This window comes from Myotis yumanensis, unplaced genomic scaffold (genome assembly GCF_028538775.1).
Source record: "Myotis yumanensis isolate MYYU_CA2020_CCGP unplaced genomic scaffold, mMyoYum1.0.hap1 SCAF_1, whole genome shotgun sequence".
Lineage (NCBI taxonomy): Eukaryota > Metazoa > Chordata > Mammalia > Chiroptera > Vespertilionidae > Myotis > Myotis yumanensis.
Genome location: NW_027223752.1, coordinates 55,345,614 through 55,373,491, shown reverse-complemented (window position 1 = coordinate 55,373,491; position 27,878 = coordinate 55,345,614). Strand labels below are relative to the sequence as shown.

The 27,878-nt window shown below is 40.0% G+C and overlaps 1 protein-coding gene across 3 annotated transcripts in view; it reads right to left on the bottom strand.

Moving 5' to 3' along the window:
* Positions 1-27,878, bottom strand: part of RORA (RAR related orphan receptor A) — a 716,083-nt gene that overhangs the window by 14,343 nt on the left and 673,862 nt on the right. For all 3 annotated transcript variants that reach the window (XM_070421618.1, XM_070421616.1, XM_070421624.1), the window contains 3 exons: positions 21,074-21,159; positions 5,773-5,914; positions 2,860-3,255 (listed from right to left, as the gene is read on the bottom strand). In XM_070421618.1, the coding sequence (XP_070277719.1) occupies positions 2,860-3,255; positions 5,773-5,914; positions 21,074-21,159 (624 nt within the window). The remainder of the gene's footprint in view (positions 1-2,859; positions 3,256-5,772; positions 5,915-21,073; positions 21,160-27,878) is intronic.

Here is a 27,878-nt window from a genome sequence, read left to right as displayed (position 1 = left end):
TGGGAAGGAACGTTAGACATCATCTGGTCCAAACTCTCTTCAGTTTACAGATAATAACAATATTAATTGTGATGATAATTAACACTTATGTAGCATTTACTATGTGCCACCCTTATAATATATATTCAGAATATATATATATATATATATATATATATATATATATATATATTTTCTTTTCTTTTTTATTATTTAATCTTTGTAACAACCCTAGGAGGAAGGTACTAGTATTATCTCCATTTTATAGAGGTGTCATAGGTGGCAAGTGGCCAAATTTAAACACACACAGTTTGGCTCCAGAGTCTTTATACTCAATAGGTAGAGAGACTATAGCTTGCAGAGTTTACATGATTTATACTGGGTTGTAGAACCTTTCGCAAAGCCAGGACCACAACCCATATAAACTGACTTCTTGTCTCACGCTTTGCCCAGCGTGTCACTGTCTCTCTTGCATGGGCTTTAGTTTTTTTATTACAGTACAATTGCAGTTAGTTTTTTTTAATGAACCTAGATGGCTTATCTAGAGTATGTAATTCAGGTACTAATTATACATCAAGGGCAGCACTTCCTGGCCATGAATACAGACATATTCCCATTAAAAGTAATGGATTGTGGATACTATTATTGAAAGAATTGGGCTTCCAATATGTTAATTTATAATTTATTTTCCAATTGAATAATGTTTTCATTTGTTTAAAATCTGATGACAAAATTTAGCCTAAAATGGAGTCAAGAGTCTTAGTTAACGAGATAGCAGGACTTAAGCCCAAAAGGAAATACAGCTGTGAAGAAGGAACAGCAAAGTCTTTGGTCACTTCTAGGCTACTCTTAACTCTTCAAACTATTTTGTACAAGTAAGTGGGATAGAAAATATCCTTTTCAGATAAATTCTTGTTCAAGTTTTGGGTGTTGGACTTAGTGACAAGTTAAGTTTATTCATCCTGGAAAATGCCACAACACATGTAAAAACTCCCTCATTTAGGAGAACCTGGAGAATGTATGAGGGCATTGAGCTTCCAGACTACACTGGGAGATGACACGAGTGGAAGAGGAAACTGGTTTGTGGGGGAAGAGGAAGCTGGGGGAATCTGCTTAGCATTTCTGGCCCCACTCAGGTGCTAACGAGTACACATTTAGCCTAAGTGCCACCTTCGTGGGAAACACTTCTGCTAAGTCCTGTGGATTTATTTCACGGTTGAACATTTGATAAGCAAACTGGATAGACTCACTAGTATTTATGGGAAGGTGGAAGCAGACCCAAGGTAAAGTGAGCCAGGTCATTTTTCATGATATCATGTCAGCTTTCAATCAAATCCTTATTCATTTCTGAAAATTTTACTTTCATTACCGTTCTGCTTAAGGCTCAGCCAACCAAGATTTCATGACAAAAATGTAAGGTTTTTGTTCTAGTTCAAGAAAAATAAAATCAAACCTACCTCTGCTCAGCTTGGCTTCTAGTTCAGAGGTTTCTCTGTTAATCAAAAGAGCTGCGATCCACCTTTAACGCTGCTCAGTGGTTACAGACCAGGCTTAAAATGGCCCTGCTCTTGAGGATTTAAATTTAGACCCATAAAGAGGCGCTTGTGCAAAAACCGTAAAGAACATTCAATTTGTTCTATTTGGAGAGATATTTTACTGGAAATATAAATTTCACTTAGAAATGTTTTATGGGGTACAGAGGTGGAGAAACCATCTAAAGAGCACAACCGCTTTTCCTGTGAACTGAGGATTTCGGTGCTCAAGTCAGCACCCGCCCGTGCCTTTCCATCTGAAGTCTTTATTCTCTCCTCGTATTAACTGAGCCATCGCCACAGCAACTAATTGAAATATCCCAAAGGATTATAACCTTGTGTGAGGAGTCATGGGGAGGGACAGATCAAATTCTAAAACCGTAAAGGTTCTTATCAAAGTTCCTCTGACAACAGTGCTGTCCTTAAAAATCGATTAAATATATCAGAGGATGCTAACACAGCCTCCTTGAAATGGAAAGTTTTTCATTGTCTGTGTTATTAACATTTCTAGGTCACATCACCCAAGAAGCAAAAATGTCACAGGAGTAAGAAATTGACAGGATATTTTTCTTTCTTTCTTTTGTTGTTGTTGTTGTGTGTGTGTGTGTTTTTGTATGGTGAGTCTTCTATGAAAAACATCAGTTTTGTCACCAATATCCCTCATCAAAACATTCTGGCAAATAAAGAAGCCCATTTCCCTTTAATATCTATAGCATACACCAGGATTGCAACACTTGCAGGCATGGGCAATCACACAGATGGGGGAAGTGGGGCGGGCCCACCTCAAGGTGTTAGCCCCTAACTGATGCCACCTGATTGTTGCTGGTCCCTTATACCTCGATTATTTGTTCCCTCCCATAAGAATCTGGCTATCTGAATTTTTATGTGGACCAGTTTTTAAATTTGGGCAACTGATTCAAAAATTTAAAACTCTGTACTAATCCAAAAATATATTATGGGCCAGATTCAGTTTGTGGACTGCCATTTTTATGACTTCAGATATAAAGCAATACCTGGAATATAAATAAGTAAATAACTAATGAAGTTAATGGGGCCCTTCCCTGAACTTACCAGTTTTCTGTGGCATTTTAAGGCTGCTTTAAGTTCATGTCGACCCATCTCTGAAGCTGAGAGGTCAAGGTTTCCCTTGCATATACAATGAAACAGTGGACAGTCAAAAGCAAGGGGGCAGGTGGGATTATGAAGTGGTCCAAAGGGTAAAGGTCTATTTCCCTTCTAGCTCCATCATTTTAATAACATCATAACTCATTAGAGGAAAGCCAGGCACATCCTATTTACTTCATAGGGCATAGATAGCACATCCCAATAGAAACATGGAAGCCATTACCTAGTTCTGCCATGGACACAGTTGGAGAAGTCTCTCCATTGGTGAAGGAACAGTAGGGAAAGAAGCCTGATGCTGGTGTGTAGTCACATATTGGTTCTGGTTTGATTCCATTGATATCAAGACCTGACTGGTCTGGGGAAGGCTGTATGTCCAGGTAGAAGCTGCTGACGGCAGAGTCTGCCTTGCTCCCCTCAGGGGTGTGCCCGTCGATGTAGTTGCTGAGGTCGTCGTGTAGTTCCGTCAGCCCGTTGGCCGAGATGTTGTAGGTTGGAGTCAGCGGCTCGGCCTCTCCGGGCTGCTGCTGGTGGTCTCGCTGCTGCTGCTGCATCCGGTGTTTCTGCACTTCTGCGTACAAGCTGTCTCTCTGCTTCTTCGACATTCGGCCAAATTTTACAGCTGGAAGACACAAGCCAAACCACACCATATACAATGTGCTTTTCTTCACTCTCCTCTCCGGCATGCTTTAGGGGTTCCTTTGAAGTCTCAGACAATCTCAATCAAAACCCACATAACCACAAAATAAGAATGTGATCCAACAGTCCCACCCCACACCCACAACAGCAAAGACACATCCCAGAGGAACGAAGGACGAGTAGGTAGGAGAGACCTAGGGCAATGACCACACATGGTTTCCTTGTGTCATAAGACCCTATGCTCAGTGGGAGCCACTGGTATGTGACTGAGCGGGTTTGTTCACTCCCCACTCATGTGGCTGGGCTGGACCACCTCTCTCTCTTCATGGTGTTCAGATTAATGTACAGACTCAGAGGTACATCGAGGAACAAGCAGTCATACCTTCATTTTCATTCATTCCACTATTCTGAACACTCAAATGAGTTCCTTCCCGATCAAACAGCTGAACCTGTGGCTTCACTGAAAGACCTAAACAGACTGGAGGAGGCCTTTGCGATTCCCTGAATCACATCTCTGAGTCTACCGAAGAAGCCACTCCCCTACACTGGGTCATGGTAGCCCTTGTAAAATGCTTGGACCCACATTTAAATGACACTTTCTACTGTTCTTATTTTGCCTCAAGTAAAAAGAGTATCAGAATTCTGGAAAGGGCAAACCCTGTGTAAGATCCCTCCCTGTCAGACAAATTTGTGTTCTCGACACTTCTACTTGGGAGGTTCCATATTTAAAGTGGAGCAATGACTGTAATAACTCTCCAGTTCATTCGGAGTCCCAAATGATTTCTCCTGAAACACTGATATATCTGAGGGAAATACCCTATGATTTCCTGGTCTGAGCTCTCCCACTAACCCATTTATTTTTCAGCTCAACCCTGCCTATTTGGATTAAGCCTCTGCTAGAGGGATTAAAATGTCCTAATTGTGGTTAAATTGATACCTGATGGGGTGGGTGAATTCAACTACTTAACCATCATCATAATTCGGTGAGTCTATGGGAAAGAGGCAGGATAAATGGATATGAAGTTGGGAACCAGGGCCACCATCTGTTGGATTCTTTTTCCACCAAGGAGAACACTCACTGTCCTTTTGCAGAGAGGGAACGAGTGAGTTAGATACTGGTCAATTTCTGGGTTCTAGGACTGAAGGAACGAACTTGGGTGGGGCTGGTTAGATAGCATGTAGGCTGATGTGGGCTCCGAATGTCAGACCTAAATTTGCATAAGCTCTCACTCAAATTCACTCTAAGCCCACAACAACCTGCACTCTCACTTCTATACAAAACCTCCGGAGGTATACTGAAGGCATTTTACTAGTATTTCTGTGTGGCAGAATCTGTGTTCTAGAACACCCAAGGGGATTGATACCATAGGTGAAACTTGTTCTGTGTACTCTGAATGGTGTTTTAACGTTTGCCTGGATATTAACAACAGTAATCATACCATCCTGTAGGTGAAAGGAAAAGATCAGCAATTGAGAAAATGCACACACAGCTTGTGATTTTAACTTACAAGTTCCTAAAAGATGAGCCCAACTTTGAGGATGAAATCTGCAGAGCTGCATACCACAGGAGTTTCTGAGAATACGGTGTAAGTTCTGGGACTTGCATATTCTGATGGCAACAACTTCGTTTTTGTTTTTATATATTCTAAGAGACCACCCTGTGCCCCTCTATGGGAGGTTATCACCACTTGTGCCTGGGCAGGTCCACAGACCCCAAGAACATCTGACTATGGGAAGACAGGCTTTCAGAAGGCCTGCCCAGCGTCCTGAAGTACTTTTCCACAGGCTGGAAGAGATGTTTCCTTCAAAGGGATCTCTTAAGAGAGCCAGCCAGTATACTCGGAAAAGTCCTGAAAAATGTACCCGCTGTACTTTCTGCCCAGTTTCCTTATATAAGAATAACTGCCTTGAAATCTGGTGTTGATTATTCAGTGCACTTAAGATAGTTTTCCAGGAAGATCTTAAAATGTTCTGCAACTGAGTGGTAGATGGTCTCTATTTCTTAAAATAGCTTCTTTTAATGAAAAGAACATTTGTCATCGAGCCACATTTTGCACTATTTTCACACATTCTGCATGTACAAATATTTGACTTTGGCATGTGATTCAAAATATGCAGTTAGCATAAAAGCCAATTCAACCCAATAAATTCACTAGTGTAAAGCATGTAACAATTAGCTCTCACCTGTGTGTTTCCTTCTGGGGGAGAATGCCTGTAGGAGGTATATTTATTAAGGCCCTCAGATGACAATAACTTTTGATCAATTCATCCACCTGTAATATCTTCAACATAAAAAAATCCGAAGGTGTTCTGACCACACTTTCCAATGCCATCAGCCAGCCAGCTGACTCGGATGGATTATGGGAGAGGAAATAACTGCCGTGAAACCCACAAAACCGCCAGGGGTGGGAGGGCATATTTTGGCAGATCTGGGTCCGGGTTTTGGAAGGCACTTTCATAACCCCGTGTCCCCACCCTACAATTCAAGCTGAGTGCTCACCATCTCGAGACATCCCTACAGCAAGGCATTTCTGTAATCGACAGTGTTGGCAGCGGTTTCTACTGGTTCGATCAATCAAACAGTTCTTCTGACGAGGACAGGAGTAGGTGGCATTGCTTTGCTGACTTCTCCTGAAAAAGCCCTGTGATTCGGTTATAAAATATAAAACAGGTTAGTGTCAGTTTGAGCTGTCGGAGACTAAAGGCAGTATACTAAGAACTGAGCGGCATTAATATTTAATGAGAATTAAACTTGTAGCGGAATCATCCAGGAGGCCATTAATGAAATTAAAGTCACTTCTTTTTCCTTGAGTAAAATTGATCCCTGGAGTCGAATCCTCCATCCCTTACACAGGCAAAACTTTCTTGAACTCCAGCAGACGGTTGCCAGGCCCTGTTCTTGGCTTCTGATGGCCAAAGCAATGTGTTGATGTAACAGCACAAAGACACTTTTATTTAACCTTTATCTCCTATATATGTTTTAGTAGAGTAAACACAAAACACTTCTCTGGATGTCCAGAGACAGGGAAAAATGCATCCTTACTATAACCCAGGGAAGCTGCAATCCTCCTACAGGTTGGTAATCTCTACTAACCCACTGAAATTCACCACGCTTTAGGTTTCTTGCATTCCCCAAGTCAGAATCTACTGGCCCAAGAAGTTAAAGATGCTTGGACAAATTATTTTGGCAGATCAATCAGATTGGGAATACTCAACACTGACAATTTGAAAATACCACATAACCTTTACGATTTAACAAATCCAATCTGATGTTCATCAAGTTCCACTTATTTGTTAAGCACTGTGTTGGAGATGAGAGGGTATACAAAAACGCGTAGGGAACTGCTGACTTTAAGGATTTCATTCATTCACTCACGAATTTTTGCTAACTTCTTGAGTTGGATCCTTAATAGCTCATTAATTTTCAGTATTTATTCTTAAAAGCTGCAAGGTTTCCTTTTAGTTATGTTTTAGTAGCAACCCACAAGCTTTGCCATGTAGTATTTTCATTATCATTCCATTGAAAACATGCCTTAATTTTAAATAGAGTTCTTTAATCCATATGTTATTTAGAAGCACAGTTCTTAATATCCAATGATATGGGTGGTTTGGGGTTATCTTTTTATTGTTGAGTTATCTCTCAGTGGGTTTGAAGTGCTCTGAAGAAAGAGCAGGAACCAGAGTTAATTCTATGAAGCAGAGCCATGAAGTGTACAAGAGTATTATCATCCTCAGATCTTTAAGGGTTAAGATAGATGATGCCAACCAAGGGGACACTAGTGGGGTTAGTGCCACTGGAGGGGAGAGATAAATCCTGAAGAACTGGCAGAGTGGTGGGCAGGTTGGAAAGGATATACTCTCTCACCTAAAGATTTTTCTGGACGGCAACTTAGCAGCTGTATCAAAATCCTTAAAAATGACCTCTCTCTTGAACCAATAATTGCTTTTTTAGGGAGTATATTCTTTTTTTAAAAAATATGTATTTTATTGATTTTTTTTTTATAGAGAAGAAGGGAGAGGGATAGAGAGTTAGAAAAATCGATCAGCTGCCTCCTGCAATCAAGGTACATGCCCTTGACCAGAATCGAACCTGGCACCCTTAGTCCTCAGGCCGATGCTGTATCCACTGAACCAAACCAGTTAGGGCTAGGGAGTATATTCTAAAAGGATGTTAAGAACAGTACAAATATTTATCTGCAAGGATGTCCATCACAGCACTATCTGTAATATAAAAAATTTACAAGGATGCTAAATGTCCAACATTAATGAATTGGAAGAATCATATTGGATATCCACACATTCAGCAACCATTAAAAATGGAATTTCAGAAATATAATTATCAATACAAAAAGGTATTAAAATATACTGCTAAATTTAAAAGAACAGATAAAGATTAAAGACAATATAATCCAATTTTTAAAAAAAGAATCCATATATTTAACATAGAAGAAACTGGGAAATTATGCCCCCAAATGAAAAGATTTGGCACCGGTTGGTGAGGCCACAGGTGGTTTTCATTTTCTTTCTGCTTATCTGTGCTTTCTGATTTTTCTATAATGTGCAGGTGGAAGGTATGTGAGGCACTCGGGAAAAATAGTCTAGTACACCTGCTTCCTTTTGTGATGGCTGGGGGACTATGTGGCTTAAGTCAATGCATATGGGGATATGAACTCAATTCCTTCCTTTTGGAAGCCAACTTGGGATGAGAGGGAGGGAGCAGGGTGCTGACAGCTCATCTCCTCTCTGCCAAGCTGCTTACTAACCTCAACGTGGGCAAGGCTTGTCTCTCTGTTGTACTTTAAACCTTCCTTACATCAAGTCTGGCCTCTTCTGTGAAGCAATTTCTCTTTTCTCAAAATATCTAAAGCTGTGGGTTGTTTTTTATTTCCTCTGTGAAGAGGAAGTGAGAAGAAGGAAAGCTTTCTTTGGGGCTTAATGGTGAGAATTCAAGAAAATATAAATGGTAACAGAAGCAGATAATCCTTAGAAAGAGATAACAAGAGGCCAGCTGTCTAGGTATTCAGTTTAGTCTGAGACGCAATCTCTGTCAAAGCTAAAAGGTATTTTTTTTGGAGATTGTACCACCATGCAGACCCTCTGTGTCTGAATCTATCACTGCAAATGTGTAGGGTCAGGAATTATTTGCTTTTCCTTTAGTTGAGGCTGAATTTTGCTTGCTTGACAATGTTCCATTTTATCCTATGATCCATTTTATTCTATGATCACTAAATATGGAGAATGTCTAAGTGATCTCTTTGTTTTCTTCAAATGGAAGCAGTAGTTGTGGGTTGCCAAGCTAACAATCAATATTTAGTCTGTACACCAAATCATAGCATCTGCCACCTTTCTTTCTAGGGTCTTTTCTACCTTTAGTATTTCTTCTCAGGATCATATCCAATTTCTCTGCTTTCTTCAAAAACCTGAAACCTAGAATTAGATACAGCTCTTGAATAATGACTGAGTCATTAACAAAACGGATGCTACTTTTTCGTTTTCATGTATTAAACTCAAGTTAACATCGACCACCACTAATAAAGTTCCAGAATGTTAGCACAGAAGCCATATATAACCACCAGTTTGCTCTGCTATAAGGCAACTCTGAGAGGGCATGATGAAGAAGAAGAAGAAGGAGGAGGAGGAGGGGCTAGGAACAGCAAGTGAGCAAATAGACACCCTGCTCTTCACAACACCATTTTTGTTCACTAAGCCAGTTGAGCAAGTGCCTAGAGTAGCAGAACTAAGAACTAGAGAAGAGATCTTTCTTTTGGACTAAGTCAACAGTCATGGTCACAAGGAGAGCTATAAAATACTAGACAGGAAGGGTCAAGTGGGATTATAAAGTATCAGCCCTGAAGGGAGAGAGGAAAAAGGTTAACCTCTGTGACACAGATAAACACCCAACTTTGCATGTCAGACAGAATGAGAACTTGGTCTTCCTTCTTTTTCCCCCACCTTCAACTCTTCTTTTCAGCATTCTTTGGGGTTTCTCAGAGGTTTAAGGATTTAAGAAGTTAAACTAATAAAATATGTAAAGCTAATGAACATGTAAGAGGGAGAAAGATTAGAAGAGTGAGAAGGAAGAGAAGGGTGGAAAGATGGTAGGTCTCTTTCTACCTAAACGTAGATGTATGCTCATAAGTGTAGAAGCAGGATCTTGACTGATTGGGGGGCAATTCTGGAGAGGGTTTCACTGAGAAACGAGTGAGCTGAGACATTAGTTCTAGGGGTTGGGGAGTTTGAGGCCACACAGAGAACAGGGACAATACAAGCCAGTGCATGGAGTTTTGGGTGGAATGGAGGAAGTATGTAGAAAGAACAGAAAAAGTGCTGAAGCTGTGAGTTAGTTGGGAAAGATATTAAGCACATGATTTTGGAGTTTTATTTCTAAAAGATGAGCTAATGAATTATTTCATTAGCCTTTTCTTAAAAGTTCATTCTTTACAGATGTCAAAATACATGGAGATGTTCCATTATAAACATATTGAGCTTGAGCAGAGAGCCACCATGATGAATTTCAAGGTAACACACAGCTCCTTGGTGTGACGGTGGCACATTACTCCCACCTAGTGGCAGCAAACTAACATGCATTTATTGCAAAGAGTAAATTAGAAAACAGGCCTTTAGAGGGAGTTGAGAAATGGTCAGTTTAGTAGTTCTCAAAAAGCCATGGAATCACCATGGAGCTGCTAAACAAATACTCTTTAGCTCTACTGAACCAGAACTTTTGGAGATGTAGTCCAGGCATACATATTACTTTAAACAATATGAAATTGTCATTTTTGTAGGTCAAAAGAGCAGAAATGTCAATTAAAAACTTTTAAAATGGAATGTACTGGGGTGACACTAGTTAATAAAATTATATAGGTTTCAGAGGTACATCATCTACATAATGTATTGTGTGTTCACCATCCCAAGTCAAGTCTCCCTCCATCACTATTTACCCCTCTTTGCCCTCTCCTACCTCCCCAATCCCTATCCCTCTGGTAATCACCATACTATTATCTGCCTATTAAGTATCCTTTTTTTTTTTGCTTCATCCCTTCACTGTTTTCACCCAGCCCCTCACCCCACTCTCTGCTGATAGCTTTCAGTCTGTTTTCTGTATTTATAAGTCTGTTTCTATTTTGTTTGTTAGTTTATTCTGTACATTAGATGGAACATATAAGTGAAATCATATGAAAAATAATAAACAAATGGCCTGGCTGGGTAGCTCAGTTGGTTAGAGCGTTGACCTGATATGCCAAGGCTGCAGGTTCAGTCCCCTGGTCAGGCACATAAAAGAATCAACCAATGAATGCGTAAATAAGTGGAACAACAAATCGATGTTTCTCTCTCTCAAATCAATCAATAAAAATATAAAAAAATTGGACTACATCAAACTAGAAAGATTTTGTACAGCAAAGGTAACCATAAGCAAGATGAAAAGACAGCCCACTAAATGGGAGAACATATTTGCTAATGATACATCTGATAAGGGGTTAATATCCAAAATTTATAAAGAACTTATAAAACTTAACACCAAATAACCCCCCAAGCAATCCAATTAAAAATGGACAAAGGACTTGAATAGACACTTCTCCAAAGAAGACATCCAGATGGCCAAGAGACATGCAAAAATGCTCAATATCACTAATCATCAGAAAAATGCAAAGTAAGACCACACTGAGATATCATCTCACGCCTGTCAGAATGGCTGTCATCAATAAGTCAACAAAAAAAATGCTGGCGAGGATGTGGAGAAAAGGGAGCTCTGTGCACTGCTGGCGGGAATGCAGACTGGTGCAGCCACTGTGGAAAGCAGTATGGAGTTTCCTCAAAAATTAAAAATGGAACTGCCTTATGACCCAGAAATGTCAATTTTGAATGGTAAATATTTTAACAAGCTTCCTAGAAGATCTGCTGTATTACTTTTTGCAGAACACAGATCTACTCTAGTTTTCTGATTTTGCAGGTAACAAAAATGAGGCCCAGAATGGTAAGTGACTTGTTCAAGGTTGTCCCACAACAGGTAATAGTCAGTACTGGGATCAGACTCTAGTGTCCTAAATCTCAGTGCAGTGCCCACTCACGTCAGTGTGTCTCCATGTGTTGGGCTAATAAAATTAATGTCACACAGCCTTGATTTGCTCACGCACAGCCTCCCTGCACATCAACTTTTTGTCTCCATTTCCACTGTGTCAAGGAGAACTCTCCAGTGATTCCTCATTCATTTCACCTAGCTTTCTAAGTGCTTCTCATTGAGTTTTATTTCTGATTTTGGCCCTTTATTTCATTCTCTGGAGAATTCTATTACTTTTTTTTTTTTTTTTTAACAATATGGCACTGTTCATCAATCCCACTACAATGGAGCTCTCCAGGACCAGGGCAGAGGCAAGGGTGTGTGGGAAAAGGCTCATACCAGGTTGCAAGAGCATAATGTTAAAATTTTATGAGCCAGTTGTTAAACATAATCATTATTATAAATCAACTTTTTAAAAATTATTATTTTGCTATTATCCATGTTCTGGAGGCTATTTACATCAATGCTATTTGAATGGTGGCAATACTACATAATGGTGTGTTACTGTGCATCGCTTCCCTGCTCTGTAGTCAGTGAGATTACATGTTGGGAGGCTTCACATTGACCTCATGGTGGTAATATTTATACCACAGCAATTGGCAAATGCTCAAATCTGGCTTGATGTATTGTTTTGCTTACTAGCTAGTTTTGAAACATGACAAAGAATATGATAACAGCGTGGGTTAAATGTAAAAGTCTGTCATACCTGCAGCCATCACATTTTAAATAGTGCACAAAAATTGAGGAAACAAGTTTCAAGTACTTAAAAGCTATTATCTGATTCGGTGAAGAAGTTGCTCACGTCATCACGGATGAATGAATGAAGTTCCAAAATGTCATCCTTGTTTCACTTTCCTCTTATTCAATAACGTAAATAAAATAAACCAACCAACATTCGTGTTGGCACTCCAGTCTTTCGCCCACTGCAACTACCGGTGTGGATGTAAGAGTTCAGCAAAAATAAGTGAGACCTTTCAGTGGGAATCATTTGTATGAAGTTCATAAATAAAGAGTAGTGTAGACTTTACTCTTTGTAAATCATGTGAAATTATATCTGTGAAATATACTACAGTCATGTACAGACATACAGACACTGTTTTACAGAGAGCTGGCTGTTAAAAACTGACCAGCTCATGACTGGATTGAGCCCAGCCCTTGCTGGTCCCCAGCTTCCCATCAGGCTGTCTGAATGGTCCTCCCTACTCTGGATAGGAATTTACCCAAAGTGGTGGGCTGGCTTTCATAGCTCCAGCCTCCTCCCTTTCCAGAATCTCTAGGTGAATAGTTTTATCTTCCTTCCAGGACAGAATATATCCCGATCCACTCCCCCTTTCCCAGCCTTGTCTCTTCCCGTGTTTTCTTGCTTGTTCAGTGAAGGACACCACCTTCACCCCAGTTACTCATGGCAGAAAAATGGTCATCATTTCAGCCCTGCTTCCTCCACACTCACGTCCACACCTTCATATTTCTCAAATTTATCTACTCCTCTCTGTCGTTATTGCAATTTTCTCAAGTTTCCTTACCTATTTTCCCCTTAATTGGTTATTATACAGCCTCCCAACTGGTCTCTCTGTTCACTCCATCCAATTCATTTTTGCACAGTCACTTAAGATCTCTTTCTAAAAACTGTGAACCTGATCAAGTCACTTCCCTGCTTATTAGCCCTCCATGGCTCCTCCATGACCAGGCTATGACCACCTGTCCAGGCAACTATCTCCTATAGTCAATCCTCTTCTCAAAAACCACACTTTGGCCAAGCCTAAACTACTGTGTTCACAGTTCCTCAAAGGACACCCCCCCAACCCCAACACACACACACACACACACACACACACACACACACACGCACACATGCACACATGAGTGCATACTTCCTGGAAAGCTCTCTTCTCCTCTGGATTCACTTTCTCTGACCTTGCCTCTCCCAAGGCTGTTGGAAGAGCCCCTCCCATATGTATCCTTATAGCGCTGTAGGTATCCCCCTCATATCCCTTAATTCACTGTATTCCTAATCTGCCACCTTCACTGACTGCCTTGTTGTTTGTTTGTTTCCAACAGCTAACCTGGGACTTAGAGAAATAAACAAATACTTGCTGAATACACGTCTAGAGGAAAAAAATGATGGTAGGGATAAAAACAGCAGTGACAATCAGATGCTGAGCACCTATTACATATCAGGCACCATGTGGGATTCTTGGCAAACACTGTTAATTTGCAAGTCACAACAACTCTGCAAAGTAAGTATCTTTATACCTGTTTACAATTAAGAAAATTAAAGTGCAGAGAGGTTAAGACATGTGTCCAAAATCACACAGCTGCTAAGGGGAGGAGCCAGGATTTGAATTCCTGAACCCCGGGCATTTTATTCCAAAGGCTATACACTTCTTACTACACCACCAAAAAAAACCTTGAGGCAAACATGTAGGCCAGACCTAAAAAAACAGATAAACAACAAAACAAACCAACAAAAAACGCTTTTCAGTTCTGTAATTAAAGTTCCATATAATGGCTCAGACACAAGGTGAGGAAGATGTATGAAGTTCAACAGGTTATTGATTACATATATATATATGTATATATATAAAAAATATATATATATTTGTTATAAATATATATATATATATATACACACACACATATTTATTAACATATAGCTAGTAAAACACTTTTATTTGCAAGATCTACTTAATAAAAAGCTTTGAAACATACATGGCATTTCCTATTGCGGTGACTAATAGTTTTGCCCCATAGTGTGGGTTGGCTGGACACAGAATGGGGAGTGTGGTTAAGGAGGTCCTCCGGGGTCTTGCCCTAGAGGGCTCCCCTCCTGCCTGGGGCTCCTTCTCAGTGAGGCACAGGCTGAAATGCTGATCTGATGTTTGGTCTTTTGACAATTTTCACTTAATGAATTGATTCCTACAGTTCATTAACATACCCACTTCCACTCTGTATACACATATGTCTTAATTAGCTGCTCATTGGCTGTTTAATTACAAGAAAACAGCTGACAGCTGCCTTGCTGAATTCTAATGGCAGACGCTTTGGAGCGGCTACACATTTGCTTTTGACAACCAAGATTTATTCATAACTTTATGATTTATTATGAATGCTTGCATGCCTGCCCGAATTATTGTATTTTCCAATACAAGTAAAAATCCAGAATTTGGGGAATGTTGAAGTGGGTGTATGTTTCCCTCTCATGGATTTCTGAGGCTCAGAAGAATGGAGAAGCCTGTATGTAAAGGCATGCACTATGTTAAGATTTTATTTATCTTGGAAACTTTCTGTTGAGAAGTGTGGGGATGAGAAAGAAGAAATATCTTTGGATAAACAGGGCAGAAAGCTAATTATCTGGATAAAGGAAAAAAGACTATTCTTGTCAACTTTATTGAGGGGTAAAGAGAGGACATGCATTGATTAAAATTAGGAAGAGAAACAGAAGAAAGGAAAAAAATTAAAAGGGGGCGGGGCGGGCAGGAATAACAGTCCCCAAGAAAGTAAATAAAGAAGGAAATTTGTTCTTTAGAAAAGAACAGGCAACTTCATTAGCAAAACACTTTCATTGTGGTAGTTCCCTCCAATCACAGGGTAGGGCCAGCGAGGGAGTGTTCATTTCCTCTAATCACTGGGGCAGGGACAGGAGGGTGTGTTCAATTCCTTCAATCACAAGGCAGGGCCAGGAGGGTGTGTTCAATTCCTCCAATCACGGGGAAGGGACAGGGAGATTGTGGTTATTTCCTCCAATCATGTGTGAGTCCTACACTCATACATCTGACAGCAATAAATCACAGAAACACAGATCTCTTGAACTATTTCTCATTCAATAATGACTAGCCTCCTTGTAGAATTGTATGTACAAATGATCTCTGATTAAAGCTGACCTCATGTGTCATATTTGGTAAGTGTAGATGTCTGCTTTGCCATATGGTGATCTTCTATACTCAGATCCAGTCCAAGCGAGCACATTCAACAACAGTGATTCATAAGCAGGCATGAGGGGCCGTAGTCTGAGCCAGACACTAAGTTAGAGCCCTACTTATAACAAGGCCACAAATCCAGCGTTTTTTAGAAGTTGAGGAAAGGACTCAACTACTGATACATGATTAAGACCTAAACAAAGAAAAAAAATCCCAATTATCTTTATGTAAATTGGGGTTTTAACACACCCTACCACTTGTGCATTTCATCACAGGACTGGAAGATTGAGCTAAGCAAAAATTTTTTTAAATGTATTTTATTGATTTTTTACAGAGAGGAAGGGAGAGGGATAGAGAGTTAGAAACATCGATGAGAGAGAAACATCGATCAGCTGCCTCCTGCACACTCCCACTGGGTATGTGACAGCAACCAAGGTACATGCCCTTGACTGGAATCGAACCTGGGACCTTTGAGTCCGCAGGCCGATACTCTATCCACTGAGCCAAACCATTCAGGGCCAAAAAAAATTTTTTTTAGCACCTGTATATAGCAGAACTGAAACTCTGAGGTCACAGTATGCAATAATAGCCAAATCCAATTTTCATTTTAAATGGCTAGCTCTAATAGTGCAGCCCAGCTGTTATAAAACAGTACAATAAAATGTTTGAACATGAATGCATCAATGCTGGAAAGTGGACAAAACTGGCCGAAGACTAGTGGCATTTCACAACTGAAATAAAAATATTAGAATCCTGTTAAAAACAATTGGGGCCTAAAAGGAACATTTATGGACATTGGTTTTTAATCTAATACATAAAAAGCTCCAGAAATTGCTTTAGCTCTTTCAGGAATAAATAATGTATAATTATACAATCTAGATGTCTTTCTATTGTTAATTTCAGGTCATATATTTGTTAATGCTAAGAAAGTATTCCAAATTCTCCCTTTACTGGGTAAAAGAGGAGGTTTAGCATGACATCTTAAATGTATTATGATAAACAAATGCTAGTCTAAGACCTATCAAGAGCAAAGGGTCTTAAATGTAATCAGAAATCAATTCACTAATTCCAATACTCAATTGTACATTAGCATCTGAAATGTTCCAGTGGAAACTGTAGAACCTGGCTGGTGTGGCTCAGTGCTTGAGCATCAACCTATGAACCAGGAGGTCATGGTTCAATTCCTGGTCAGGGCACATGCCCAGGTTTCGGGCTGGATCCCCAGTATGGGATGTGCAGGAAGCAGCTGATTGATGATTCTCTCTGATCATTGTTATTTCTATGTCTCTCTCTCCCCTTCCCTCCCTCTCTGAAATCAACAAAAATATATCTTAAAAAATAGAAACTGTAGAGCCAAAAATTCTGTAAGAAAACAGATTAAAAAATTGTGTTTTTTTTTGTTTTTGTTTTTTTATCTTGAAATAAATATTTCGTCATCATCATCCGAGCAGCCACTGTATGTAATGAAGCTAGGAACTGAAGTTGAATGATAAATAAGACAATTTTTCAAAAGAAAACCTCAACTAATGGTCATTTTTCTATAAACACTTCTGCATTTTTATTCACTTTGTGAACTTTAACCCTCACATCTATAGCCTCTCATTTTCTTTCTGGCCTTTTCCTCTGCCTGCATGTTCCATGGTCTGGCCCCAGCTCCCTGGCAGGTCTACCCCAACTTACCTTACACCCCTCCTAGTGTTCACCCAGGGCCGGGACTAAATTCTGTTCCAAGAGCTCAGAAATGTCTTTACCGACAGAACTAAGTTTGCAGGCCTGGATTCTACACTCTTCTGAAATGAAACATGCAGGGCTTGAGCGGGGCTAGCACACTGTTTCCTCATTATTTCAAAAGAACAAGTAAAATACTTTTAAAATAAAAACCTTAGCATAATGGAGCCCTTAAAATTTTTGGAATGGTGTGCCTGTCCATCCTTAGCTTACACTACACACAGAAAGTGACCCCTCACTCTAGTCAAACTGGGTTATATATTGTCCCTAAAGTACAACCAAGACATCTCCATCGGTAGGCTCTTGCTGCCTCATGGATATGTCTCCTTGAGTTATATTACAGACTGTGGTCTTACTCTGGTATTTAGTTCTTGCTTTGCTATTTAGCTTTTCCTATGCTGGCCTCCTCTCTAACAACTAGACCAGTGATGGCGAACCTATGACACACGTGTCAGAGGTGACATGCGAACTCATTTTTTTGGTTGATTTTTCTTTGTTAAATGGCATTTAAATATATGAAATAAATATCAAAAATATAAGTCTTTGTTTTACTATGGTTGCAAATATCAAAAAATTTCTATATGTGACACGGCACCAGAGTTAAGTTAGGGTTTTTCAAAATGCTGACACGCCGAGCTCAAAAGGTTCGCCATCACTGAACTAGACCATAAACTGCTTGATGGAAGGATTAGGCCTTCTGTGTCTCTGGATCGCTTACAACACTTATAAAGCGCCTGGTCCCAAGATGGGTGCTCATATGTTTGCTGTTTTTATTGGCAGAGTCTACATAACAAATCACAAATGGTCATAAAAATCGGGACTGGACCCATAGATAACCTGAAATAGCATCTGACTATCCAGAAAAGCATTATGCAGGCATAAGGAGTGTGGCCAGGAATGATAACAACAGCCAATCCCTACTGAGTGCTTGTTATGTGCTGGGCGCTTTTTGAAGTGCTTTACCAAAATGCACGTGATAACTCTATGAAGTTAACTACAATTGCTATCCTCATTTTACAGATGGGGAAACAGAGGCACAGAGAGGTTGGGTAGCTGCTCAAACTGGGAAAAAGCAGAGCTGAGATTCAAACCTAGGCAGTCTGGTTCCTGAGTCAGAGCACAAGCATGACCCAAAACTGTCTCTCTGCAGGTAGGCCAGGGACCAGGAGAGAGTGAGCAGGGAATAACCGGAAACTAGGGAAAGAGCTACCAAAACGTCTACTGTTTTCGCCGTTCGCGGGCAATGCTTACCTGGGCCAATATATGATAAATCATTTCAGCAATTAACCAGGTTCTCTGGTTTCTTGTGGTTTCAATTTTAAATGCAATTTAAAATACATGAAATTGCATTTAAATGATTAGCTCTGAAAATGACCGAGTCATTTTCCCCCTCTCATTAGATATCTAGATACCTAGATATCTATTTATATATTTATATATCTAATTATAATTTTTCCTTATGTCTAATGACACTAGCACAGAGATAAATTATTTACAATTTAGCCGAAACCGGTTTGGCTCAGTGGATAGAGCGTCGGCCTGCAGACCGAAAGGTCCCAGGTTCGATTCCAGTCAAGGGCATGTACCTGGGTTGCGGGCACATCCCCAGTAGGAGATGTGCAGGAGGCAGCTGATCGATGTTTCTCTCTCATCGATGTTTCTAACTCTCTATCTCTCTCCCTTCCTCTCTGTAAAAAATCAATAAAATATATTTTTAAAAAATTATTTACAATTTGTCATAAAGTAACCACCTCCACCTGGTTAGAACATGGTAAATCATTAACCTCAATGGCAAAAGCAGAGGCTCCTGACTTCACCACAACTAGAAATAAAAACATTAGTTATAGCAGAGAGAAACTATTCTGCAGAGTAAACAGTATGTGCATCTGATATAAACACGTACAATTGTATAGGTCCCAGGCTGGGCACAGGCCCAATCTGTTAATAAAGTTAAGTTCTAATTGTTTGTTTCTGTGACTTTGAACAGAAGAACACAGATAACCAAAAACCACTTTGGCATTGAGTCCGTATATTGGTATGGACAAGATCTGAAAGGGTCATCTAGAAAAGTGACAACCGTGACATAATAGCTGCCTGTTGTTTTTCTATTGCTTTTATTTCTGTCATAAACATTGGGATAAAAAGAAAACACACAGTGTCGATGCCTATGTAAACACAGTGGTCCTCAGAGAGTCAATTCACTTTTACAGAATCATAGGAAGTAGCCCCCACCCCCAGACTCCATTCACAGGAAGTAGCCCCCACCCCCAGACTCCATTCTTAGACACTCACTTCAGTTTGCTACATAAAACCACATGTGGCATTACTGACAGACTCGGGGGCGGGGGGTGTTGGGGGGAGATCAGGTTCCTGGGCAGAATGAAGATACTCAGAGTGGTTAATACCTAGGAACCTGTCCACTTAAGAAAACACCCTGGTGGCAGGCAGTACACAAAAGTCGCCATTGGGTGGAACTCCAGGTGTGGGAGGACTACTGTCTCCATATCCTTCATCCAGAAAGGCCATGTCATCTTTAGCCGGGAAGGTGTGAGCACAGAGTGGATGAGGGTGAGGTGTTACACCTGCCCAGCCATGTCAGCCAGCTTAACTCTGAAAGTCAATCAGGCGGCTACTGTCACAGGCAGATCCCTCTCTGAGATGGCGGAGGCCAGGCAGTCGGTTTCATTTTGTTTTATTTCAACTCATTAATTCATTTTGAGGGAGGGAAGATGGAGGGAATAAAAGGGCATAACTTTTTTTGTTGATAATCCAGAACCCTGAGGCTTTGAGTGTTACCACAGAGATGAATAATTCAAACTCCCCTTTAAGTAGCAGGACCCCTATTCTTAAAAGGCTGGCAATTTTTAAAAAGATTATTGTGTTCGGCAGTGTGCAGAAATCTCAAGCTTCATCAAGATGGGCTCAATATGAAGCATTTGTATGCGTACAAAGTGGCAAATGTTATGATGATTAACAGTAAAACAAAGACTTAAGGAAATTACAAGGCAAATTTTCCTGCTGTCTTTCAGTAGTTATTTGTGTCTGCAGGTGATTTTGAATTTTATGACACTGTATTTTTCTAATTTCTCTAAAGGAGAGCTAACCAAATTCGTGGATTTTATTTTTTGCCTCAGCTTCAAAATGCCTTAGGGCTAAATCAGGCTTGGTTCAGTGGCAATCGAAGGTCTCAGAGCCTTCAGCATGTTTAAATAGCTGCTCTTCTGTTTATTTTGCACTGTTTTATCCTGTAAGCTATCTCAAGGCTCTTCCAATATAAGCAGGAGGATTTAGATCTCAATAAATTGAAATTTGAATAACAGAGGCAATCTGGAAGATTAGGATAACCATCTCTATTTCCCATTGCCATATTGTGCACGTTCTGTACATATTACCGTGAAATCAGCATCAGTCAAAATTAAAATATTAACAACAGCAATAAGAATGATAATGTTTAGATTTAAATTGCGCTTTTCAGTTTATAAGGACTTTTATTTACAGTTTTTCATTCTGTTCTTAGAATAGTTTTAAAAGACAGGAAGAATAGGTGTTATGCCCACTTTATAGATGAAGAAACTGAGTCACTAAAATATTAAAACATGCACAAAACTATAAGGACAAGTGGTGGCAACAGGGCCAGAACTCAGTTATTTCCAACAGCCTTGCCATAATTTGGCCAGCTGTGTCAACATCTGTGTGCCAACAATAAGACTTTCAATCATATTTTGATTGAATTTATTGCAAATGTCTTCTTATAAAGCTAATAACAGGGACATTATAGAGTCTAATGTTATCTCTTTTTTAAAAGAGATAACCAAAGCGATTATTCATCAGATCAATCAATTCTGGGATTGGAAGTGAAAAGCAAGCAATGCTCAAATACCTTTCTCTAGCCTCCTCTTAATTTGATGGAAGCCATAAAAAAAACATGTAACTTTTTTTTACATGTAATTTAACACCAAAATATTCTGCCCTGTCATTTCTCATCACTCAAAATTCCCAGGAGTTGAATTGTTAGACACAGTAGAAATAAAAACCAAGAATTTCAAAGATACAGTCTAACATTAATAGACACAACAACAACAATTAAAAAGGCTTACCTTGCAGCCTTCACATGTAATGACACCATAATGGATTCCTGATGATTTGTCTCCACAGATCTTGCATGGAATAATTTCAATTTGAGCTGCAATAGAAGCACGCAACCAGTTAATTACATTTTCTTTTAAACACCTTATAAAAGCGTTCCCAGATCAGCATTTGTATAGTGAAAACTAATAACCTGCTAAACATTATACTGCATTAACTATTCATTGCTGAACTGTGAGGGTCCCCCTAGAGCCCTGGACTAAATTATGGCTGCTCGTTATATAATAGCTTTCGGGTTATTAAAATGGGTCATTTGAGAAGGTGTTTAAGGACCCACAAGAAGGCTGGAATCAGCATTTCAAAGCCTTCCAGAACCCGAGAGTTCGCAGTTTAGGCCTCAGAGCAAAGCAGATACTAGAATGTTTCCTCCGATCTCATTTTCCATCATTATTTTTAAAAGGTCATAAATCTGTCTTGGCTGAGCACTGTAGCTAGACTGGTCGAGAAAAATATGCTCCAAAAAGTCAAGACTACTTAGGAAAATGATTCAATTCCAAATATTCATGTTACTTATGATGGCAAGTTAAGAATTCCTTACTCATCCTTTTTTAATTAACACAGTTGCCATGTGTTAAAAATGAGTCCATTTGTGTACGATCAAAACCTTTCAACCATAAAGATAATATCCTATCTGGTTTTAATAATGATGAGTCCTGACAAATAGAATAAGTAGCCTCTAAGTTCTTTACTTTGGAAATTGATTTCCTGGTACAGCATGCTTGTGTTTCTATCCAACTGATTACTTAAAGATGCCTCATGCTTTAAAACATATATATATATGTTTAATATATATATATATTACCAGAGTTCTCAAATATGACAATATATATTTCTAAGCAAACACATTATATCTTGAGCAGAGCTGGACATAGCATAATTAAGGATTAAAAAATAACCTATGGATAAAATAATTAGGCAAGACAAAGTACTTGGATCAACTATGAAATAAAATTTGTATATGAAAAAAAAGAGACGCACACTGAGGTGTATATACAGGATGGCAGTGTTCACCAGTCTACCTGGAATGTTCCATTAGGGTAGGTTTATTTTCCATGGTTTTCATTACTGGATATCATATCAGATTATCTACAAGTCACACACACACAAACACAAAGGCCAAGTGTCCAAGTGTATTTCATTTTCATATAGCTCCTATCTGGCCCCATGCCTTACACAAAGCAATGATGTAAGTTACGCGATATAAGTAACACATTTACACACAGCCCACTCTTTCTCCCAATGTAATCCCATACCCTGGGATAATTTCCACAACACTTACTTTGAATTTCATGTGATGTTGTATTCAACAATGACAGCACACATGAAATTCTTGGATTCAACCTCATTATAAAGCACGTGTGCCTGCTAACTTCCTTTCAAGGGAACTAGTACAAGTACTGACCAGGGAGTGCAAGCTAATCAGAGAGTCCTTTTCCTATGAGTCACTTTTAGTGTTGAGATACTGAGTTTTATTGTCCAGAGTTAGAGATGGTTCAAAATATCATGTCCAATATATTTTCCATAATCCTGAAGCTTTCTAAAACCCAATAACGCTGTCTGTACACTGTCAAATATGTCTATTTGTGAGTTATACAACTTAATACGTTATAAGGTTTCATTTAACAAAAATGATCACCTCCAAGTCTGCCTCCTTATCCTTAGCACCTAGGAAAATTCTCTATGAAATCTGAAACCTAATAGTGTTTCACATTTGTGGTCCCTCCAATATTCTAACACAGTCGAGGCAAAGTTTTGTGCTACAGATTGTCTGCAACTGGAGACGAGATAGCTAATGCCCAACGTTTTTCAGGGACTCACAAAAGCCAAGGGGTAGCTGAAAGGTGATATCAGGTGAGAGTTATTGCCTGGGTTTTCCCATCTGAATGAACTAGTCTATAATGAGAACCTGCCTCCCCGACTCTGACCCCTGAGGAATCGAATAATTAGGCAACACAAAGTACTTGGATCATCTATTAAACAAAATTTATACGTGAAATAAAGAAGACTGGCACCAAGCTGCTTCTGCGAATGTCTCACCTCAATCTATACTCACAGAAATTAGATATAGGCAAACCTGGTTAGGCCCTGTGGGTTCAAGTCAGCATCAAAATTATCTGATGCAATTAAAGCAGCACTAGTGCTAAACAGGCTTTTCAAGCGTTATCCTGATTCCATCTTAACAATGGAGAGATCAACACATCTAGTTAGTACTTTATAAGCTACTAGTGGCCCGTGCGCGAGGTGCTCGCTGCTGCTTGCCCCACCGCTGCTCATAGCTCTCCCTACTTGTAGCTCGCTGCCCTGCCCTCCTGATGATCCGTCATTACACGTCATGGCGTAACAACCATTTGCATATTACCTCTTTATTATATAGGATGAAGGCCCTGGGCAGGCCCTGTTGGGAACACTGAGTAAAACTGTGCCTGGATCAAATGGAAAATGGCATATTTCTGTTGAGTGGGCCTGGATTCTTAGTGGATTACTCATCAGAAGTGAAATGATGACCTTTAAGCCAATGATCAAAATGCCTGCTAATGGCTGCTGTGATCCTGCCAGTGATACAGAGGGGTCTGCTCGGGATAGGAGTGCCACTCTGGCCCAGCACTCTCACTGTTGGAATGGCTCATGGTCTAGCTAGGGGGAGGGTGGGTCCTTGTTAGCCTGAGTCAGGCTCTCAAATTCTTGGTCTTCAGTCTTGTTTCAGCGCCTGAGGCCCAGAAATCAGGATTTTAAAAAGATTCCCCGGTGATTCTAATGTGCAGCCAAGGTTGAGAACCACTGCCCTAGGGCCTAGGGCAGTGATGGCGAACCTTTTGAGCTCGGCGTGTCAGCATTTTGAAAAACCCTAACTTAACTCTGGTGCCATGTCACATATAGAAATTTTTTGATGTTTGCAACCATAGTAAAACAAAGACTTATATTTTTGATATTTATTTTATATATTTAAGTGCCATTTAACAAAGAAAAATCAACCAAAAAAATGAGTTTGCTTGTCACCTCTGACATGCGTGTCATAGGTTCGCCATCACTGGCCTAGGGTCTTCCAGATCTGGAGGACACTCAAGCTAAGATATATTTCACAAGATTTATGGAGGCCAGTGAGTCATCTATACTCACTGTAGATGACTTGTATTTTCAAGCAGGAGGCCATCTGTCAGCCACTGTGTTTGTGCTTATTTCCAGTGGGCAATGTGGGCCAAAGAATCAGAATTCGTTAGAACAAGCTTCACTAGGAAGCTCGTGGTAATTATGGTAATGGGAAGGTTCTCCAAAGCAAGGTTCAGGGGTTCTGGCTGGTCCGACCAAACTATTCTACTAGCCTACCTCCTGGGGAGCAATCTTATCTCAGAAGACAATTTCAGTTACAAGTGCTCTTTAAGAAATGACTGAAATACACCTGCTCCGAAGAGTAAACTCGCTGAATGTGATCTGATCACACATGTTGATATTTCCAGAAAGCAAACATTTGCAGATTGGAGCAGGGCACTCAGCCTCCCATTTAATCTAACAATGCACAAAAGCCGCCCCCTCCACCTTTTAGTCAATTTACAGAATTCAACAGTAACACTGAGAATAAAAAAAAAAAAAAGGTAGTCATTGACTTGCAAATTTTTCAAAAGGAAGGCAGTTTAGTTTCATAAATTTTAGTTTTCAGTCCAATAAGAGGGAAAAGGCAAAAAACCCCGTGCCCTTTGCTGTCCATCCCTCAGGCTTTTCCATTTTCCAACAGGCAGTCTTGTGTCTTTTCAAAATAATCTTCTTTTAACACAAATTATGAGTCTTGGCCCATAGATATACTGCACGCATGAACTCAGCCAGCATTTCAAAGGATGAGTTCTGTCAGACACCACTCCGGTCACAAGTATATTGATTAAATTAGCCCACATACATATTCATCTCAGCAAAGAGGTTTATTGTGTAGGGGAATATCTGAAGCAAGAAGCACACAGATAATCATGAATTGGCTTAACAATGAACAATCTTGCTATGAAAAATTCTCATTTGCCTATATTTTCAGCTCTATTGCCTAAATAATTTGCTCTCTCATGCGCCCTGAGTAATTCAAGCAGGCACTCCACACCTGCAGAGGCAAATTTCTGCAGTTTCAAGGACCTGACAACAAGCGGCAGCGGGGCGTCAGGAAATCCGACAATGCACGTGTGCTAATTAGCCAAGTGGTCCTTGGGCTGGGCTGTCATTGAGCCTTGGATGTACTTCCACACAGAGTTTGCTTTTTTACTTTTAATTATAAAAGGGACAAGAACATGGGCACTGGCATTCTTAACACCTCATTTATTTCTCAGGACCTATTGTGGGATATATCTTGGTCTTGAGAAAAATGTCTGTTTTCCCAAAGAATTAAAAAAAATACAATAGTATGAGTTATACCCATCACTTCACTCTCGATAAATAGTGAACATGTGTTTGTGTTTATAATGCAGGGCATTGTTGCATTTACTTCAACAATCCTATGAGGTTGGTGGTATCATTACCATCATCATGACCATCCACATTTTTTAAGTGAGAAGACACATTCAGAGAGGCTAAATAACTTGTCCAAAGTCAGAATGCTAGGAAGAGGTCAGACTGGAATTTGGGCACATTTTGTCCTTTTGTCTAACTAAAAATTTAGGGCTCCCACCCGGCCAGTGCAGTTCAGTGTGGTTGAGCTTTGACTTATGAACCAGGAGGTCATGGTTTGATTTCCAGTCAGGGCACAAGCCTGGGTTGTAGGTTCGGTCCCCAGCCCAATCAATGATTCTCTCTCATCTTTGGTATTTTTCTCTTTCTCTCCCTCTCCCTTCTCCTCTGAAATCAATAAAAATATATTTTTTAGAAAGTATTTTATTTAAAAAAAAATGTAGGGTTCCCCCTTCTCACCATTCCGCCCTGCCAAGATCCAATCTCTCCAGTAACAAACATCAGGAGATTACTGCGCTTGGCATGCAACCATTACCAAGGATCAAAAGACATGTTATAAGTAATTTGGTTAAACTTACATACTATTTCGAACTGATATCAAGATGTCTTTCTGGGAGTTACCTGACTAGTTTAAAACTGGAAGTAATCATCAACCTTCTAAGTCATTCTTCTCCATTTTACAAAATTCCAAGTAGTTTTTAACCTTAAGGTGACTGATACCAAGTTTTAACAATTTTTAAGGCTGGGAAAGTTACTTAACCTCTCTGAACCTCAGTTTCATTTGTGGAGATTCAATGATATGATATATAAATGACACAGCACATAAACGATTATTATATATGTATATATATATAGTATATATATTCTATATATATGCACATCACGCAGTTCTTAGAAATTGTTGGCACTCAACACACAGTCATTATTATTATTGTTATTGTTGATAAGAAATCCTGCCTTATAGCGAAATGAAATTATTTTCTGCAGTCCGTAAGCTCTTTCCAAAGTGGGGATAGAGAAAAGCTGCTTAGCCTCCAAATAATATGACAGGCAGTTCATACCAGCCACCACAGCAATCCTGTGCAGCACTGGCACTTAACTGTCTGCTGCACACAGTGCTAGGTGGCGATCAGGTGTGGATATGTCCTATAGAATTTGCTATTAATAATGGCAAAAAGACTAAACATTTTGATGGGTTCATATAAAAGTAAACTTATATGGACCCAGGTTACCCCAATAATACGTTTCACCTAGCTCACTTGCACAATCACATATTTTCTTGCATTAGACTGCACAGGGCGGGGTTCCTGCTGGCTTGCCAGGAAATGGCTAAACCCTGGATACACCCATGAGAATATGTCACATAAGAATGGCAAGTAATTTCGTGTGTCTTGCAAAAATGGTCAAGAGCTACTACTTTAAAAAATACCTTTTACGTCAATTTGTTGACAGTGTTTTTTGTTTGTTTGTTTGTTTTCTGCTTTTCTGGAGGGAAAATATTGAGGACTTTTTACTTGCTATGTTACATACTTCTGATGTTTGAATTTTTTACAACCAGCATGTATTACTTTTGTAAGCAGGAAAACCAATAAAGATTAAAAAGAAAAACCCCAAGGCATTTGATTTTATTTTCGGTAAAATGGCTTGAGTCCTTCATGGATTAGTCACTTTATTTTATCCCCAGTTCAAAACTGCTGGGTATTAAAGGCTCTGCATGGCCTGACGACAGCCCGGCGTGCATGTCAAGGCCGGATGGTGGAGTGGCGTAGCCTTTGCCTGCTTCCCTGAAGCAATGCTGGGAATTCCTGGCTTCTAGAGTCTTGTGGCCTCTCTGGTCTAGCCACCTCCTAGCTCCAAGGACATTGTGCCCTGCCCAGTGGAGCCCAGGCCAGGGGGCACACGTAGGGGCTGACATTCATCTGGTTGTGAGTCCTGCCACAGAGGCTGGAACAGCCTGGCTAAGGGAGCCTTTTCCTAATTTGTCTGCCCAGATGGGAGCCTTTTTTCAACCATCCTTCTAGAGGTGGTGCCCTCCTCTGCAGTGTGCAAAGGTGCTATGTGTGGTGGCTGTGGGTACTCTTGCTGCTGCTGCCCCTGAAAGCCCTGGCCACCCCATTCATGGGTTTGCAGAGAGCTCTCATTACATCTCATGGTGGCTTCGAACGGTTTGGCTCATTTTGTCATCCTGGACCCTGGCTTGGAGTGCAGCATGAATGTCTCCCATGACCCAGCCCAGGCTTGTTCCATGGTCCTTCGGGGAGGGAAGGGCTGAGTTTCAATCGCATACTATGCAAACAGATAATCAACTTATTCTGCCATTTTGTCCACTAAATA